Source organism: Oncorhynchus tshawytscha, linkage group LG20 (assembly GCF_018296145.1).
Source record: "Oncorhynchus tshawytscha isolate Ot180627B linkage group LG20, Otsh_v2.0, whole genome shotgun sequence".
Lineage (NCBI taxonomy): Eukaryota > Metazoa > Chordata > Actinopteri > Salmoniformes > Salmonidae > Oncorhynchus > Oncorhynchus tshawytscha.
In genome coordinates this window covers 27,435,765-27,451,819 of record NC_056448.1, presented here as the reverse complement: position 1 = coordinate 27,451,819, position 16,055 = coordinate 27,435,765, and the positions used below count along the sequence as shown (strand labels likewise).

At 49.5% G+C, this 16,055-nt stretch overlaps 1 protein-coding gene across 7 annotated transcripts in view; it reads right to left on the bottom strand.

Annotated features, from left to right (window-relative positions):
• Positions 1 to 239: 239 nt before the first annotated feature.
• The window catches only part of pik3r1 (phosphoinositide-3-kinase, regulatory subunit 1 (alpha)), a 55,028-nt gene continuing 39,212 nt past the window's right edge, over positions 240 to 16,055 (bottom strand). For 4 of the 7 annotated variants that reach the window (XM_042302427.1, XM_042302428.1, XM_042302429.1 and 1 more), the window contains 7 exons: positions 3,930 to 4,137; positions 3,635 to 3,815; positions 3,237 to 3,505; positions 2,939 to 3,115; positions 2,737 to 2,811; positions 2,413 to 2,583; positions 240 to 1,951 (listed from right to left, as the gene is read on the bottom strand). In XM_042302427.1, coding sequence (XP_042158361.1) covers positions 1,762 to 1,951; positions 2,413 to 2,583; positions 2,737 to 2,811; positions 2,939 to 3,115; positions 3,237 to 3,505; positions 3,635 to 3,815; positions 3,930 to 4,137 — 1,271 coding nt within the window. In that variant the 3' untranslated portion in view covers positions 240 to 1,761. Of the gene's footprint in view, positions 1,952 to 2,412; positions 2,584 to 2,736; positions 2,812 to 2,938; positions 3,116 to 3,236; positions 3,506 to 3,634; positions 3,816 to 3,929; positions 4,138 to 5,895; positions 6,095 to 6,146; positions 6,491 to 16,055 lie in introns of those variants that run through there. The other 3 variants (XM_042302432.1, XM_042302433.1, XM_042302430.1) reach the window with 3 other exon arrangements.

Below are 16,055 nucleotides of genomic sequence, written 5' to 3'. Positions count from 1 at the left end.
CAGTCATGGAAATATAAATTTTTGAATAAAGGGGTGAGAAAACTAAAACTGCAGCAGTGACACTGTTTACTAGAGGGTTGCAGCAAAATGTTGGTACTTCCTCCAAGTAACAGAACCACTATGTATTGGCAGACAAAGTTGTACGATAATAAGCAATCATTATTCTAAATGAGTTGATCCACCCCTTTAAACACTCAAAAGATTTTCTGATACAGAAAAAATACTATAGGGACAAAGCATACGGGAAGATCAAATGTCTCCCAATTTATACTTTTAATAACAATTTTCGTCATTTAAAAACACAGATTTGCTTTGATCTCATTGTGAAGGGGAAAGGTTATATAACAAAATAAATCTATACTGTTGTTTCCATGGAGATGGTTGAAAAGTTGAGTACAACATGCACCATTATGACTGCAGTAAATCAACAAATATTCCCATTATTCCATGCTAAGAGTGCACATACTTAAGAGTCATAGGCTACCTCTCAAATGGCACCCTAGTCCCTGTATCCTATAAGGAATAGGCTGCCCCTTTGGATGCTATGGGATGCTACCATTGTTTGTTTTTCGACTAAGATCTAGAACATGTGGCTCTGTTAGAAATATTTGTGACTGAAGCAGCTGTCAAATACTCAAAAGGCTCTCAGCCTGAGAAGAATATCAGTTTGAAGCAAAAAAAGTACTAATAAAACACTCATTTTATCAGTTGCTGATAAAAATTTGTAATAAAGTATGTTACTATTATTTACTTTCTTAAAAAATATGAAGCAGTTTTTATCTCGGCATTTTGACACAAAATATCCTCTTGGATATTTACATGGGAAAAATACAGTTTTTCAAGCAATAAAAACAAGCTTATATTATGGGTTTGCAACAGAATAAAAACAACTTTGCAGAAATAAGGGAGACAGAATTGCATAGCATATTAGGATATAACCGAAAAGGAACTGAGCTTTTTTGGTATGGTAGGTTTTCAATCGCTTTGTACTGACATTCTCCTCTGTATATATACATACTTATATCCATTTTAAGTCCGTTCATATTTTCACTCATCCACAGTAGAGAACAGTTGAGTCTCTGCACTGGTTAGCAAGGGAAAAGTCCAGAATTCTTGCCACCTTGTCATCTCCTTTGCTCCTTTGATTCAACAAGTCCGTAGGAGTCTTTTTCAATAAAACAATTATACTTTGTCAAAAGTGCCATTTTGCTACATTTATCAGTTGATCCACGGTCTGTCACTGAACACTTAAACACACAGGTGTGTTAGACATCCCCAACACCTTTCAGATACTGTGAGTTTTGGTCACAAGGATGCACACACTAACTCTCAAACACTCTCAGACACATACACACAGTAAAAACAAATGGGGAAAAGAGGAGGAACAGTAGAAAAACAAAAATGATGCACTCGAGTTTTATCTGCATTTTGACATTCCAGCTGGTAAAGCTTTGAAAAGAACAAGCACCATTAGGAAAAGGCCTCCAATGTCCTCCACTTAGGGAGAGAGTTCAGCAGTTTCGCCTTGACTCTGTGCTCCCACAATAAGCACGAGAGTAACAAGACTACATTCAGGCTCTCGCCACTGCTCACAGTCGCTGAAATGTTTTCAGGCTTCGTTTTGCGGTTGTCTTTAGTCCTTTCCTCTCTTGTGGATAAAAAGTATGTATGTTAGTAGGCAAGACACATCCTAGCTTTTAAAATCCTTAAGGACAGAGTCTGAGTAGACGTATCTGTCCGACTGAATGGACGGTAGGGTCCTCACCGCCTCTGCTGTGCATAGACGGGGTGCGCTAGTGTCACATTCAGAGAGTCATTGTGCTGGACCAGTGACGTGTGCTGGTAGTGGAGGACCAGTTCTTTGAGTGAGCTGTACAGGTTGTAAGGCTCAGCGAAGCCAAACCCTGAGGGCGTCTTGTTGATGACACAGTGCTTCACTTCACCTTCCACCCTGGAGAGGAGAGAGAGAAATGTCAAGTCTTTTCCTGTTAGGTCAGGGTTGTACATTTTTGTTACAGCCCAGCACTACGGCACACCTGACTCTACGACTCGACAAACCACCAAGCCCTTGGTCAAGTGAGGTTCTACCCTACACTAAACTAGTCCATGGTTGAGCTGCAATGTCTACACTGAATGCTACACCAGTCTACAGTGTCTGATGTGTGTTTGCAGTGCGAACGTTGATGTATTACTGAACAGTGTAGAAGCAGATAGCTGGAATACAGGTTGAGGTAAACAGAAACTGTGTAAAGCAGCACAGTCCCAACCTTCAAGGGAACACATAACACCTGTACCTAAACGGTCTGTGAACTGTGTTTGCAGTACTTCTTAGGTAAATGATGTCAGTAACCAAAGCAGGTAATGTCAGTTCTGGATGAGGTAGTAGAATGAGTACAACGTCTTTATACGTACACAACACTGCAGGCGTAGCACCCTGCCTTGCTGCTGTCTCGAACCAGGAATGTTCCGTCCCTCTTCCCCCGGAGGAGGGCCTCAGCCTGCAGCCGGTTGATGTTGCCCAGCTTCCAGGAGCGCTCGTCGTGGTGAGGAAGGTCCTCATCGTCATCCACCATAGAGTATTGACTGGAGAACACAGATGGACGGAGAGAGTGAGTTCGATAATTAAAGTTTGATATTGAATGTACCGCATTTAACAATGGTGCAATGTGATTCCCCTTTGTCAACTTCAGACACCAGGAACATAAAAAGGATGTAAGGCCAGTCTAGAATACTCACTCTTCTGTGTTCTCGTTTCTGATGTCTAGCCACTCGTTGAGCTTCTTCTGCCTGACTCCCTTCTGGGTCAACCACCTGGAACACAAGAACCATGACAACACCGATTAGTGACAGGAAGTAGGGAGACCTTTACAAGATGTTCCCTCACCAGAACAAAGTTATTTGAATTTGAGACTAGGAGGTGGATAGAGGTTATACTTACGTGAGGTACTGATCCCTGGTTTTGCGGAGCTGGATGAGGTCGGGTTTGATGCTGTTCATCCGTTTGTCGATCTCTCTGTAGTCAGCAGCCTGCTTCTTTAAGTCCTCCTCCAGACGCCGCTTGCTGTCCACGATCTCACTGATACGAGACTTTAGCTTCTCATAGTTGCCCACGATCCTGAGAAAAACAATAATTCACATAGTTAAGAAACATGAAGAAATTGATCAGTTAAGAAAACGTTACTGTCCAAATTCAACCTTTTTATAATTTTTGGGGGGGTTTAGATCCAAGTCCTTACCTCTGGATCTCCTTGTCATTGCCTTCCCTCCTGAACTTCTCAATGTACTCCTTGCTGTACCGCTCTTGCGTTTGGCACTGCTCCTCGAATATCTTGATGGTTTCATTGAAGGCTTCGATCGCTGTCCTTTTCATTTGGATTTCCTGGGACGTCCTGGTGTACTCCTCGTAGAGTCGGTCATACTCTCGATTCTTCTCCTGGTACTGCTGATGGTACTCATGGAGCTTCTTCCCCACAGCATCAATATTGTCCTCCTTCACCACCTGATCCTGAGGAGGAAAGGAGAATAAATGGATTGAATCTTCAGATTTATGATGAACTTGCAAAGACCTTTTAGCTAAGATGTATTGTATGAACAGTCCTAGACAAATAAAGTTGATGATTATGCTGATGGTTACCTGCTGGTGTTTGGAGACGGGAAACTGCAGCTTCACGTCTAGCTTGGGATTGTACTGGGCCAGGGACTCGTTACGGTAGTGGTTGATGAGCTCCACCACTGAGTTGAAGGTCAGGGGGTCAGAGAAGCCATATTTCCCATCCCGGTGGAATATCTTTATCAGCTTATTGTTACCCCCTTTTCTGAAGTTGGAAACCAATAGAAAACCAATTAAAAACTAAAATATCAACAAACACTTGTTATCAAGAATGGTGAGAAGTCTTTAAGAGGAAGGGAATGGGGAAGGGTAGTCTTACCTCAACGTGAGCGTGTAGTCACCGTGCATCTTGGTGGAGGCGTCACGGACCAAGAACGTACCGTCGGCCGTGTCCCTCAGCTTCTCATTGACCTCCTCGCGGGAGATGTCTCCCCAGTACCACTCGGCGTCCTGCAGCGCCATGTTGTTGTTCATACCGTTGTTAGTGACAGCAGGGGGAGTGGATTTTGGTGGCTTGGGAGGTAGGGCTGTAGTGGACAAAAGGGGAGAGGTGGCTGCTTAGTACATGAAATAGTGACACAGTTCAAACCTTAGTGCATTAAAAACGATCATAGAGTTATCAGGAAGGATGTCAGAAAATCCTGCGTAGTCAAAGAAAAAAAATATAGATATGTTTTATTGTCACATACACCGAATAGGTGTATGTGGTGCTTTATAGGGTCAGCCATAGTAGTATGGCGCCCCTGGAGCAAATTAGGGTTAAGTGCCTTGCTCAAAGGCACATTAACAGATTTTTCACCTTGTCTGCTCGGGTATTCAAATCCAGCGACTTTTCGGTTACTGGCCCAATGCGCTAACCACTAGGCTACCTGCCGCCCATTAGACTATAATGCTTAGCCAGCGTATTCCTGGGGGGAGCTGGAAGTGGGTGTTGAAATATCTATTACTCTATAGCTGCGAGATGCAATATTATTCCATTTGCTTTGCAGGTAATTAAATTGGCCCACAAATCTGTAGGGATACACATTCAACTGGACGCATCTTTGCCTCGTGAGCAGGAGACGTGGACCCAATCACACGTCTGCGGCAGTTAGCAGTATCCTCCCCCCATCATCCTCCCCACTACTCTCTCCACTTGAGTGAGAGTGTCAGGGAGAATGGATTCTGGAAAAAGAAGCCCCTTCCCATCACTATCTCCAGTCTTCGTGTTTGGACCATAAATCACAACGACTGGAAATCAACCCCATCTGTTGACCCCATTATACCATGCACAGATTATCTCTGCCTTTCTGCAGAACGGCCACAAAAAATACAAAATAAATTACACTGCACAATTTCAGACCTAAATGGAGCACATCTGTGCTCCAGCAGCTGAAATACAAACAGCGCTAAACCATTGGAGTATCATCCTGTAAGTCCTATAACTACATATCTACCAATATAACGGTCTGTAGAGACAAAAAAAATAAACAGATCCATTGACAACAAAAAAATCCTTGCGTGGCATTGAGCACATCCAGTCCCTTCTCTTCTAATGGCTTCTTCTCAGCATCAACATTCTCCCTAATGCAGATTGCCATTCTGATTCCATGCTGCAAAGCTCTGGTGTCCATTGTCTCTGATGCTGGCCCCTGCATAGCACCCCTTCAAAAATCATTCCGTGGAGATGGGCTCATCAAAAAGCCCTAATTTCTGCACTGGATTGGCTAATCACAAGTGGCATTAACCTGCGAGGGCCGGCTGCCTGGCTCAGGTTCCCTATAGCTGCCTCTCTCTCTCTCTCTCTCGGAGGTAGGAGTTGGCAGGAGCAGAGCTGAAATGGTAGCAGGCTATTTTTAACCCACTAGTACTGCTGCACTCCCTTTGTTTCTCTAGCAGCCTGCCTACTGACCTGGACCTCGCAGGCTTTTGGAGAGACACCGAGTCATGTGTATAATACACATGTTTATAACACGAGCCATATCCATGAGATGGAATATTATATGTAACAGTACATATAGTACAAATAACAGCAACACCCAACTGGTGGCAGGAGTGCCTAAAGCTACTGATCCCAAAAAGAGGAGCTCAGAGATAAAGCTTGGAGATGACCAGAGGGTATGGAAATGAAAGCAGCAGGTTTTGGGTTGACAGCCAAGGTGACAATTCACATCACACTGCCTTGTGAACTGCTGCTGCTAGCCTCAGACTAATCTCCTGGTCATACTGAAACCAGTGTCTCAGCATGCAAAGAGACAGACTTGTCATGCAACATCCAACATCACTGAGCGAGTCAGTTCGCCTACCTGGAAGGTCCATCTCTAAGTAAAATAAAGGTTCGGAATCGGCATCAAACTCAGATCTCAGACACAAGTCCTCCAAATCATCCATGTTTCAGAGATCGCCTTGTTGCACATTTGAATGATAATAGAATATCGTAATACGCCCGGAAAGGTGCCCCGTTCTCTTGTACAAGCGTCTTGAAACCCATTTTAAAAAGCCATCATAAAGGGCAGCTTGCCTGTTTCCTTGCTCAGTAACGCGTTACATCACTTACCACAGCCAATCACACAGGGGGACTGTCACCGACCACTCCTGCATTTTTTATTTCCTGAGAGCGATGTCGTCATTTTGAAAGCACTTGCCTTTTTTCTTTTTTTGTTGCCGATGCTATCCCTCAATGTGCACAGCCCATGCAGTGCAGATCACAGTACCTATATAGACTAGAACACGCGCAGGCTAAAATACCCCTATAACAACCTCCGTACACAGCATCCTTTCCAAAGATCTGACTATAGCTGCTGCCAAACCAAACCGTGCAACATCTTCTCTTAGCTGTAGCACAAAGTGAGAGAAAAAAAACCCTGCAGCCTCTCTCTTTCTCTTCCTTGCTTGTTCTGACTCTCAGCCCTCCCCTCTGCCCCTCTCTTGCTGGTTGCTCGCCCCACCTCCCTGCACGCTGTGCACCGGTTTAGTCCTGCCCACTGTTGGCACTAAGACAAAGCCAGCTTGGCTGCTGCATCACGTAGGCACAGTGGTGTAAAGTACTTAAGTACTACTTTAAAGTATTTTTACTTAAGTCGTTTTTGGGGGCATCTGTACATTACTATTTATATTGGACAACTTTTACGCCACTACATTCCTAAAGAAAAGAATGTACTTTTTAATCCATACATTTGTACATTTTGAATGCTTAGCAGGACAGAAAAATAGTCAAATTCACACTTATCAAGAGAACACCCGTGGTCATCCCTACTGCCTCTGATCTGGCAGACTAACTAAACACAAATGCTTTGTTTGTAAGTTATGTCTGAGTGTTGGAGTGTGCCCCTGGCTATCTGTAAACATTTTGTACATTTTTTAAATCTATTTTTTATAAGAAAATTGTGCCGTCTGGTTTTCTTAATATAAGGAATTTGAAATGATCTAGATCTTTACTTTTGATAGTTAAGTATATTTTAAACCAAATACTTTTAGACTTTCACTCAAGTAGTATTTTACTGGGTTACTTTCAGTTGAGTCATTTTCTATTAGGCATCTTTACTTTTACTCAAGTATGACAATTGGGTACATTTTCCACCACTGCATAGGCAGGCCAGGCAGAGGAGCTACACTACACGTCCTAAAGCCTGTGCACCGGTCACAGCCTCCCTCCTACTGTCACCTGCATTCCGGAGGCTCCAAAATACACCAGTAATCCTCTAGGAGTGACACTCAGCAAATTCAGGACTTCTCTGCGCGGCTGAGGGACACTAAAATAGCGCCAGTTCTGGGTAAAGGTTTAAAACTAGGGGCCAGGAGTGGAACGCTGTCATTGTCATCCCAGGACCAGCTTATGGGGACGAAAAGGATGAGGGAACGACGTCTTTCCAAAGGTAGCTTGGTAATGATGAAATAGGCCACATTGACTGAAAGTCAATATACCTGAAAAAAGCTTATCTGCATGATGAGGAGGACAGCTGAGCTTGGCTTTATCTTTTTAAGGACACGATCTCATTTCAATGATAGCTAGCTACGCACTAAATGAAAGTCATACACATGATTTTGTACATATTAAAAACATTTCTTAAGATAGCCTACATTATATACAGATATAATACATTACTCAACTTAACTTGTGCTACATATGCATAAGCTTCTTTATCTTGAGCTCGGTCGTAAACCAAATTCCATTTGGGGCCACTAAAATTGCCTCTCTGAAACAGTTTGGTCTAAATGGAAATTTCTGGAATGTAGTCCCTAGATAAATCAGCATGCCTTTCTGACCACACAGACAGACAGCAAGGTGATATATGGGGTCTGTAAGAACCAACAGCTTCTAAAAGACCAGCAGGGGAGAGAGAGAGAGATAGACACACACAGAGAGAGAGAGAAACAGAGAGAGAGAGAGAGAGAAACACACAGAGAGACACAGAGAGAGAGAGAGAGAGAAACACACGGAGAGACACACAGAGAGAGAAACACATGGAGACACACAGAGAGAGAGAGAAACACATGGAGAGAGAGAGAGAAACACACGGAGAGACACACGGAGAGAGAGAGAGAAACACACGGAGAGACACACGGAGAGAGAGAGAAACACACGGAGAGACACACGGAGAGAGAGAGAGAAACACACGGAGAGACACACGGAGAGAGAGAGAGAAACACACGGAGAGACACACAGAGAGAGAGAGAAACACATGGAGAGAGAGAGAGAAACACACGGAGAGACACACGGAGAGAGAGAGAGAAACACACGGAGAGACACACGGAGAGAGAGAGAGAGAAACACAGAGAGACACACGGAGAGAGAGAGAAACACAGAGAGAGAGAGAGAAAAACACACGGAGAGACACACAGAGAGAGAAACACACAGAGAGAGAGAGAAACACACAGAGAGAGAGAGAGAAAAACACACGGAGAGACACACAGAGAGAGAAACACACAGAGAGAGAGAGAAACACACAGAGAGACACACAGAGAGAGAAACACATGGAGAGACACACGGAGAGAGAGAGAAACACATGGAGAGACAGAGAGAAACACACGGAGAGAGAGAGAAACACACAGAGAGAGAGAGAGAAAAACACACGGAGAGACACACAGAGAGAGAAACACACAGAGAGAGAGAGAAACACACGGAGAGACACACAGAGAGAGAGAAACACATGGAGAGACACACGGAGAGAGAGAGAAACACACGGAGAGAGAGAGAAACACACGGAGAGAGAGAGAGGAAAACATGGAGAGACACACAGAGAGTGAGAGAGAAACACACGGAGAGACACACAGAGAGAGAGAAACACACGGAGAGAGAGAGAGAAACACACGGAGAGAGAGAGAGAAACACACGGAGAGACACACAGAGAGAGAGAGAAACACACGGAGAGACACACAGAGAGAGAGAGAGAGAGAGAAACACATGGAGACACACGGAGAGAGAGAGAGAAACACATGGAGAGAGAGAGAGAAACACATGGAGACACACAGAGAGAGAGAGAGAGAGAGAGAGAAACACATGGAGACACATGGAGAGAGAGAGAGAAACACATGGAGAGAGAGAGAGAAACACATGAGAGAGAGAGAGAAACACATGGAGAGAGAGAGAGAAACACATGGAGAGAGAGAGAGAAACACATGGAGAGAGAGAGAGAAACACACGGAGAGACACACAGAGAGAGAGAGAGAGAGAGAAACACATGGAGACACACGGAGAGAGAGAGAGAAACACATGGAGAGAGAGAGAGAAACACATGGAGAGAGAGAGAGAAACACATGGAGACACACAGAGAGAGAGAGAGAGAGAGAAACACATGGAGACACATGGAGAGAGAGAGAGAAACACATGGAGAGAGAGAGAGAAACACATGGAGAGAGAGAGAGAAACACACGGAGAGACACACAGAGAGAGAGAAACACACGGAGAGACACACAGAGAGAGAGAAACACATGGAGAGAGAAACACACGGAGAGACACAGAGAGAGAGAGAGAGAGAGAGAGAAACACATGGAGACACATGGAGAGAGAGAGAGAAACACATGGAGAGAGAGAGAGAAAACATGGAGAGAGAGAGAGAAACACATGGAGAGAGAGAGAGAAACACACGGAGAGACACACAGAGAGAGAGAGAGAGAGAGAGAAACACATGGAGACACACGGAGAGAGAGAGAGAAACACATGGAGAGAGAGAGAGAAACACATGGAGACACACAGAGAGAGAGAGAGAGAGAGAAACACATGGAGAGAGAGAGAGAAACACATGGAGAGAGAGAGAGAAACACACGGAGAGACACACAGAGAGAGAGAAACACATGGAGAGAGAGAGAGAAACACACGGAGAGACACACAGAGAGAGAGAGAGAGAGAGAAACACACGGAGAGACACACAGAGAGAGAGAAACACATGGAGAGAGAGAGAGAAACACACGGAGAGACACACAGAGAGAGAAACACACGGAGAGACACACAGAGAGAGAGAGAGAGAAACACACAGAGAGACACACAGAGAGAGAGAGAGAAACACACGGAGAGACACACAGAGAGAGAGAGAAACACACGGAGAGACACACAGAGAGAGAGAGAGAGGAAAACACAGAGAGACACACGGAGAGAGAGAGAAACACACGGAGAGACACACAGAGAGAGAGAGAGAAACACGAAAACACAGAGAGACACACACAGAGAGAGAGAGAGAGAGAGAGAAACACACGGAGAGACACACGGAAACACACGGAGAGAGAGCTAGCGTGAGACACACCGAGAGAGAGAGCGAGCGTGAGACACACCGAGAGAGAGAGCGAGCGTGAGACACAGAGAGAGAGAGAGAGAGAGAGCGAGCGTGAGACACACCGTGAGACAGAGAGAGAGAGCGAGCGTGAGACACACTGAGAGAGAGAGCGAGCGTGAGACACACCGAGAGAGAGAGAGAGCGAGCGTGAGACACACCGAGAGAGAGAGAGAGACACAGAGAGAGAGAGAGCGAGCGTGAGACACACCGAGAGAGAGACAGCGAGCGTGAGACACACCGAGAGAGAGAGCGAGAGACACAGAGAGCGAGAGAGCGAGCGTGAGACACAGAGAGCGAGAGAGCGAGAGCGAGCGTGAGACACAGAGAGAGAGAGAGCGAGCGTGAGACACAGAGAGAGAGAGAGAGCGAGCGTGAGACACACAGAGAGAGAGAGCGAGCGTGAGACACAGAGAGAGAGCGAGCGTGAGACACACCGAGAGACACAGAGAGAGAGAGAGCGAGCGTGAGACACACCGAGAGAGAGAGCGAGCGTGAGACACACCGAGAGAGAGAGTGAGCAAGTGAGACACACCGAGAGAGAGAGCGAGCGTGAGACACACCGAGAGAGAGAGCGAGCGAGCGTGAGACACACCGAGAGAGAGAGCGAGCGTGAGACACAGAGAGAGAGAGAGCGAGCGTGAGACACACCGAGAGAGAGAGAGCGAGCGTGAGACACACCGAGAGAGAGAGAGCGAGCGTGAGACACACCGAGAGAGAGAGAGCGAGCGTGAGAGAGAGAGAGCGAGCGTGAGACACACCGAGAGAGAGAGAGCGAGCGTGAGACACACCGAGAGAGAGAGAGCGAGCGTGAGACACACCGAGAGAGAGAGAGCGAGCGTGAGACACACCGAGAGAGAGAGCGAGCGTGAGACACACCGAGAGAGAGAGCGAGCGTGAGACACACAGAGAGAGAGAGAGCGAGCGTGAGACACACCGAGAGAGAGAGCGAGCGAGCGAGACACACACCGAGAGAGAGAGCGAGCGAGCGAGACACACAGAGAGAGAGAGCGAGCGTGAGACACACCGAGAGAGAGCGAGCGTGAGACACACGAGAGAGAGAGAGAGCGAGCGTGAGACACACCGAGAGAGAGAGAGAGCGCGAGCGTGAGACACACCGAGAGAGAGAGCGAGCGAGCGAGCGTGAGACACACCGAGAGAGAGAGCGAGCGAGCGAGCGTGAGACACACCGAGAGAGAGAGAGCGAGCGTGAAACACAGAGAGAGAGCGCGAGCGTGAGACACACAGAGAGAGAGAGCTTGCGTGAGACACACGAGAGAGAGAGCGAGCGTGAGACACACCGAGAGAGAGCGCGAGCGTGAGACACACAGAGAGAGAGAGCTTGCGTGAGACACACCAAGAGAGAGAGCGAGCGTGAGACACACCGAGAGAAAGAGAGCGAGCGTGAGACACACCGAGAGAGAGAGCGAGCGTGAGACACACCGAGAGAGAGAGAGAGCGAGCGTGAGACACACTGAGAGAGAGAGCGAGCGTGAGACACACCGAGAGAGAGAGCGAGCGTGAGACACACCGAGAGAGAGAGAGAGAGACACAGAGAGAGAGAGAGCGAGCGTGAGACACACAGAGAGAGACAGCGAGCGTGAGACACACCGAGAGAGAGAGCGAGAGACACAGAGAGCGAGAGAGCGAGCGTGAGACACAGAGAGCGAGAGAGCGAGCGTGAGACACAGAGAGAGAGAGAGCGAGCGTGAGACACAGAGAGAGAGCGAGCGTGAGACACACCGAGAGAGAGAGAGCGAGCGTGAGACACACCGAGAGAGAGAGCGAGCGTGAGACACACCGAGAGAGAGAGTGCGCAAGTGAGACACACCGAGAGAGAGAGCGAGCGTGAGACACACCGAGAGAGAGAGCGAGCGAGCGTGAGACACACCGAGAGAGAGAGCGAGCGTGAGACACAGAGAGAGAGCGCGAGCGTGAGACACACCGAGAGAGAGAGAGAGAGCGTGAGACACGTGAGACACACCGAGAGAGAGAGCGAGCGTGAGACACACCGAGAGAGAGAGAGCGAGCGTGAGACACACCGAGAGAGAGAGAGCGAGCGAGCGTGAGACACCGAGAGAGAGAGCGAGCGTGAGACACACCGAGAGAGAGAGCGAGCGTGAGACACAGAGAGAGAGAGCGCGAGCGTGAGACACACAGAGAGAGAGAGAGCGAGCGTGAGACACACGAGAGAGAGAGCGAGCGAGCGAGACACACACCGAGAGAGAGAGCGAGCGAGCGAGAGACACACCAGAGAGAGAGAGCGAGCGTGAGACACACAGAGAGAGAGAGCGAGCGTGAGACACACGAGAGAGAGAGAGAGAGCGAGCGTGAGACACACCGAGAGAGAGAGAGAGCGAGCGTGAGACACACCGAGAGAGAGAGAGAGCGAGCGTGAGACACACCGAGAGAGAGAGCGAGCGAGCGTGAGACACACCGAGAGAGAGAGAGCGAGCGTGAGAACACAGAGAGAGAGAGAGCGAGCGTGAGACACACAGAGAGAGAGAGCTTGCGTGAGACACACGAGAGAGAGAGCGAGCGTGAGACACACCGAGAGAGAGCGCGAGCGTGAGACACACAGAGAGAGAGAGCTTGCGTGAGACACACCAAGAGAGAGAGCGAGCGTGAGACACACCGAGAGAGAGAGCGAGCGTGAGACATACCGAGAGAGAGAGCTTGCGTGAGACACACCAAGAGAGAGAGCGAGCGTGAGACACACGAGAGAGAGCGAGCGTGAGACACACCGAGAGAGAGAGCTTGCGTGAGACACACAGAGAGAGAGAGCTTGCGTGAGACACACCAAGAGAGAGAGCGAGCGTGAGACACACCGAGAGAGAGAGCGAGCGTGAGACACACCGAGAGAGAGAGCGAGCGTGAGACACACCGAGAGAGAGAGAGAGCTTGCGTGAGACACACCAAGAGAGAGCGAGCGTGAGACACACGAGAGAGAGAGCGAGCGTGAGACACACCGAGAGAGAGAGCGAGCGTGAGACACACAGAGAGAGAGAGAGAGCTTGCGTGAGACACACCAAGAGAGTACGCGTGAGAAACACCGAGAGAGAGAGAGTGAGCGTGAGAAACACCGAGAGAGAGAGAGAGTACGCGTGAGAAACACCGAGAGAGAGAGCGAGCGTGAGACACACCGAGAGAGAGCGCGAGCGTGAGACACACAGAGAGAGAGAGCTTGCGTGAGACACACCAAGAGAGAGAGCGAGCGTGAGACACACCGAGAGAGAGAGCGAGCGTGAGACACACCGAGAGAGCGCGAGCGTGAGACACACAGAGAGAGAGAGCTTGCGTGAGACACACCAAGAGAGAGAGCGAGCGTGAGACACACCGAGAGAGAGAGCGAGCGTGAGACACACCGAGAGAGAGAGCTTGCGTGAGACACACCAAGAGAGAGAGCGAGCGTGAGACACACGAGAGAGAGAGCGAGCGTGAGACACACCGAGAGAGAAAGAGTGCGCAAGTGAGACACACCGAGAGAGAGAGAGAGCGTGAGACACACGAGAGAGAGAGCTTGCGTGAGACACACGAGAGAGAGCTTGCGTGAGACACACGAGAGAGAGCTTGCGTGAGACACACGAGAGAGAGAGAGCTTGCGTGAGACACACAGAGAGAGAGAGCTTGCGTGAGACACACCAAGAGAGTGCGCAAGTGAGACACACCGAGAGAGAGAGAGAGCGTGAGACACAGAGAGAGAGAGCGCGAGCGTGAGACACACCGAGAGAGAGAGAGCGAGCGTGAGACACACCGAGAGAGAGAGCGAGCGAGCGTGAGACACACCGAGAGAGAGAGAGCGAGCGTGAGACACACCGAGAGAGAGAGAGCGAGCGTGAGACACACCGAGAGAGAGAGAGCGAGCGTGAGACACACCGAGAGAGAGAGCGAGCGTGAGACACAGAGAGAGAGAGCGCGAGCGTGAGACACACAGAGAGAGAGAGAGAGCGAGCGTGAGACACACCGAGAGAGAGAGCGAGCGAGCGAGACACACACCGAGAGAGAGAGCGAGCGAGCGTGAGACACACAGAGAGAGAGAGCGAGCGTGAGACACACCGAGAGAGAGCGAGCGTGAGACACACCGAGAGAGAGAGAGCGAGCGTGAGACACACCGAGAGAGAGAGAGAGCGCGAGCGTGAGACACACCGAGAGAGAGAGCGAGCGAGCGAGCGTGAGACACACCGAGAGAGAGAGCGAGCGAGCGTGAGACACACCGAGAGAGAGAGAGCGAGCGTGAAACAGAGAGAGAGAGCGCGAGCGTGAGACACACAGAGAGAGAGAGCTTGCGTGAGACACACGAGAGAGAGAGCGAGCGTGAGACACACCGAGAGAGAGCGCGAGCGTGAGACACACAGAGAGAGAGCTTGCGTGAGACACACCAAGAGAGAGAGCGAGCGTGAGACACACCGAGAGAGAGAGCGAGCGTGAGACATACCGAGAGAGAGAGCTTGCGTGAGACACACCAAGAGAGAGAGCGAGCGTGAGACACACGAGAGAGAGAGCGAGCGTGAGACACACCGAGAGAGAGAGCTTGCGTGAGACACACAAGAGAGAGAGAGCTTGCGTGAGACACACCAAGAGAGAGAGCGAGCGTGAGACACACCGAGAGAGAGAGCGAGCGTGAGACACACCGAGAGAGAGAGAGCTTGCGTGAGACACACCAAGAGAGAGAGCGAGCGTGAGACACACGAGAGAGCGAGCGTGAGACACACCGAGAGAGAGAGCGAGCGTGAGACACACAGAGAGAGAGAGCTTGCGTGAGACACACCAAGAGAGTACGCGTGAGAAACACCGAGAGAGAGAGCGAGCGTGAGACACACCGAGAGAGAGAGAGAGTACGCGTGAGAAACACCGAGAGAGAGAGCGAGCGTGAGACACACCGAGAGAGAGCGCGAGCGTGAGACACACAGAGAGAGAGAGCTTGCGTGAGACACACCAAGAGAGAGAGCGAGCGTGAGACACACCGAGAGAGAGAGCGAGCGTGAGACACACCGAGAGAGAGAGCGAGCGTGAGACACACAGAGAGAGAGAGAGAGCGTGAGACACACCAAGAGAGAGAGCGAGCGTGAGACACACGAGAGAGAGAGAGCTTGCGTGAGACACACCAAGAGAGAGAGAGAGCGTGAGACACACCAAGAGAGAGAGCGAGCGTGAGACACACGAGAGAGAAAGAGTGCGCAAGTGAGACACACCGAGAGAGAGAGAGAGCGTGAGACACACGAGAGAGAGAGCTTGCGTGAGACACACGAGAGAGAGCTTGCGTGAGACACACGAGAGAGAGCTTGCGTGAGACACACGAGAGAGAGAGAGCTTGCGTGAGACACACAGAGAGAGAGAGCTTGCGTGAGACACACCAAGAGAGTGCGCAAGTGAGACACACCGAGAGAGAGAGAGAGCGTGAGACACACCGAGGGAGAGAGAGACCGCGAGCGTGAGACACACCGAGAGAGAGAGAGTGCGCGAGCGTGAGACAAACCCAGAGAAAGAGACCCACCGAGAGAGAGAGAGCGCGAGCGCGAGACACCGAGAGAGAGAGACACCGAGAGCGCGAGCGAGAGACACCCCGAGAGCGCGAGCGAGACACAAAGAGCGAGAGAGAGAGACACGCAGAGCGAGAGAGAGACACGCAGAGCGAGAGAGAGACACGCAGAGCGAGAGTGAGACACGCAGAGCGAGAGAGAGAGAGAGACAGAGCGAGA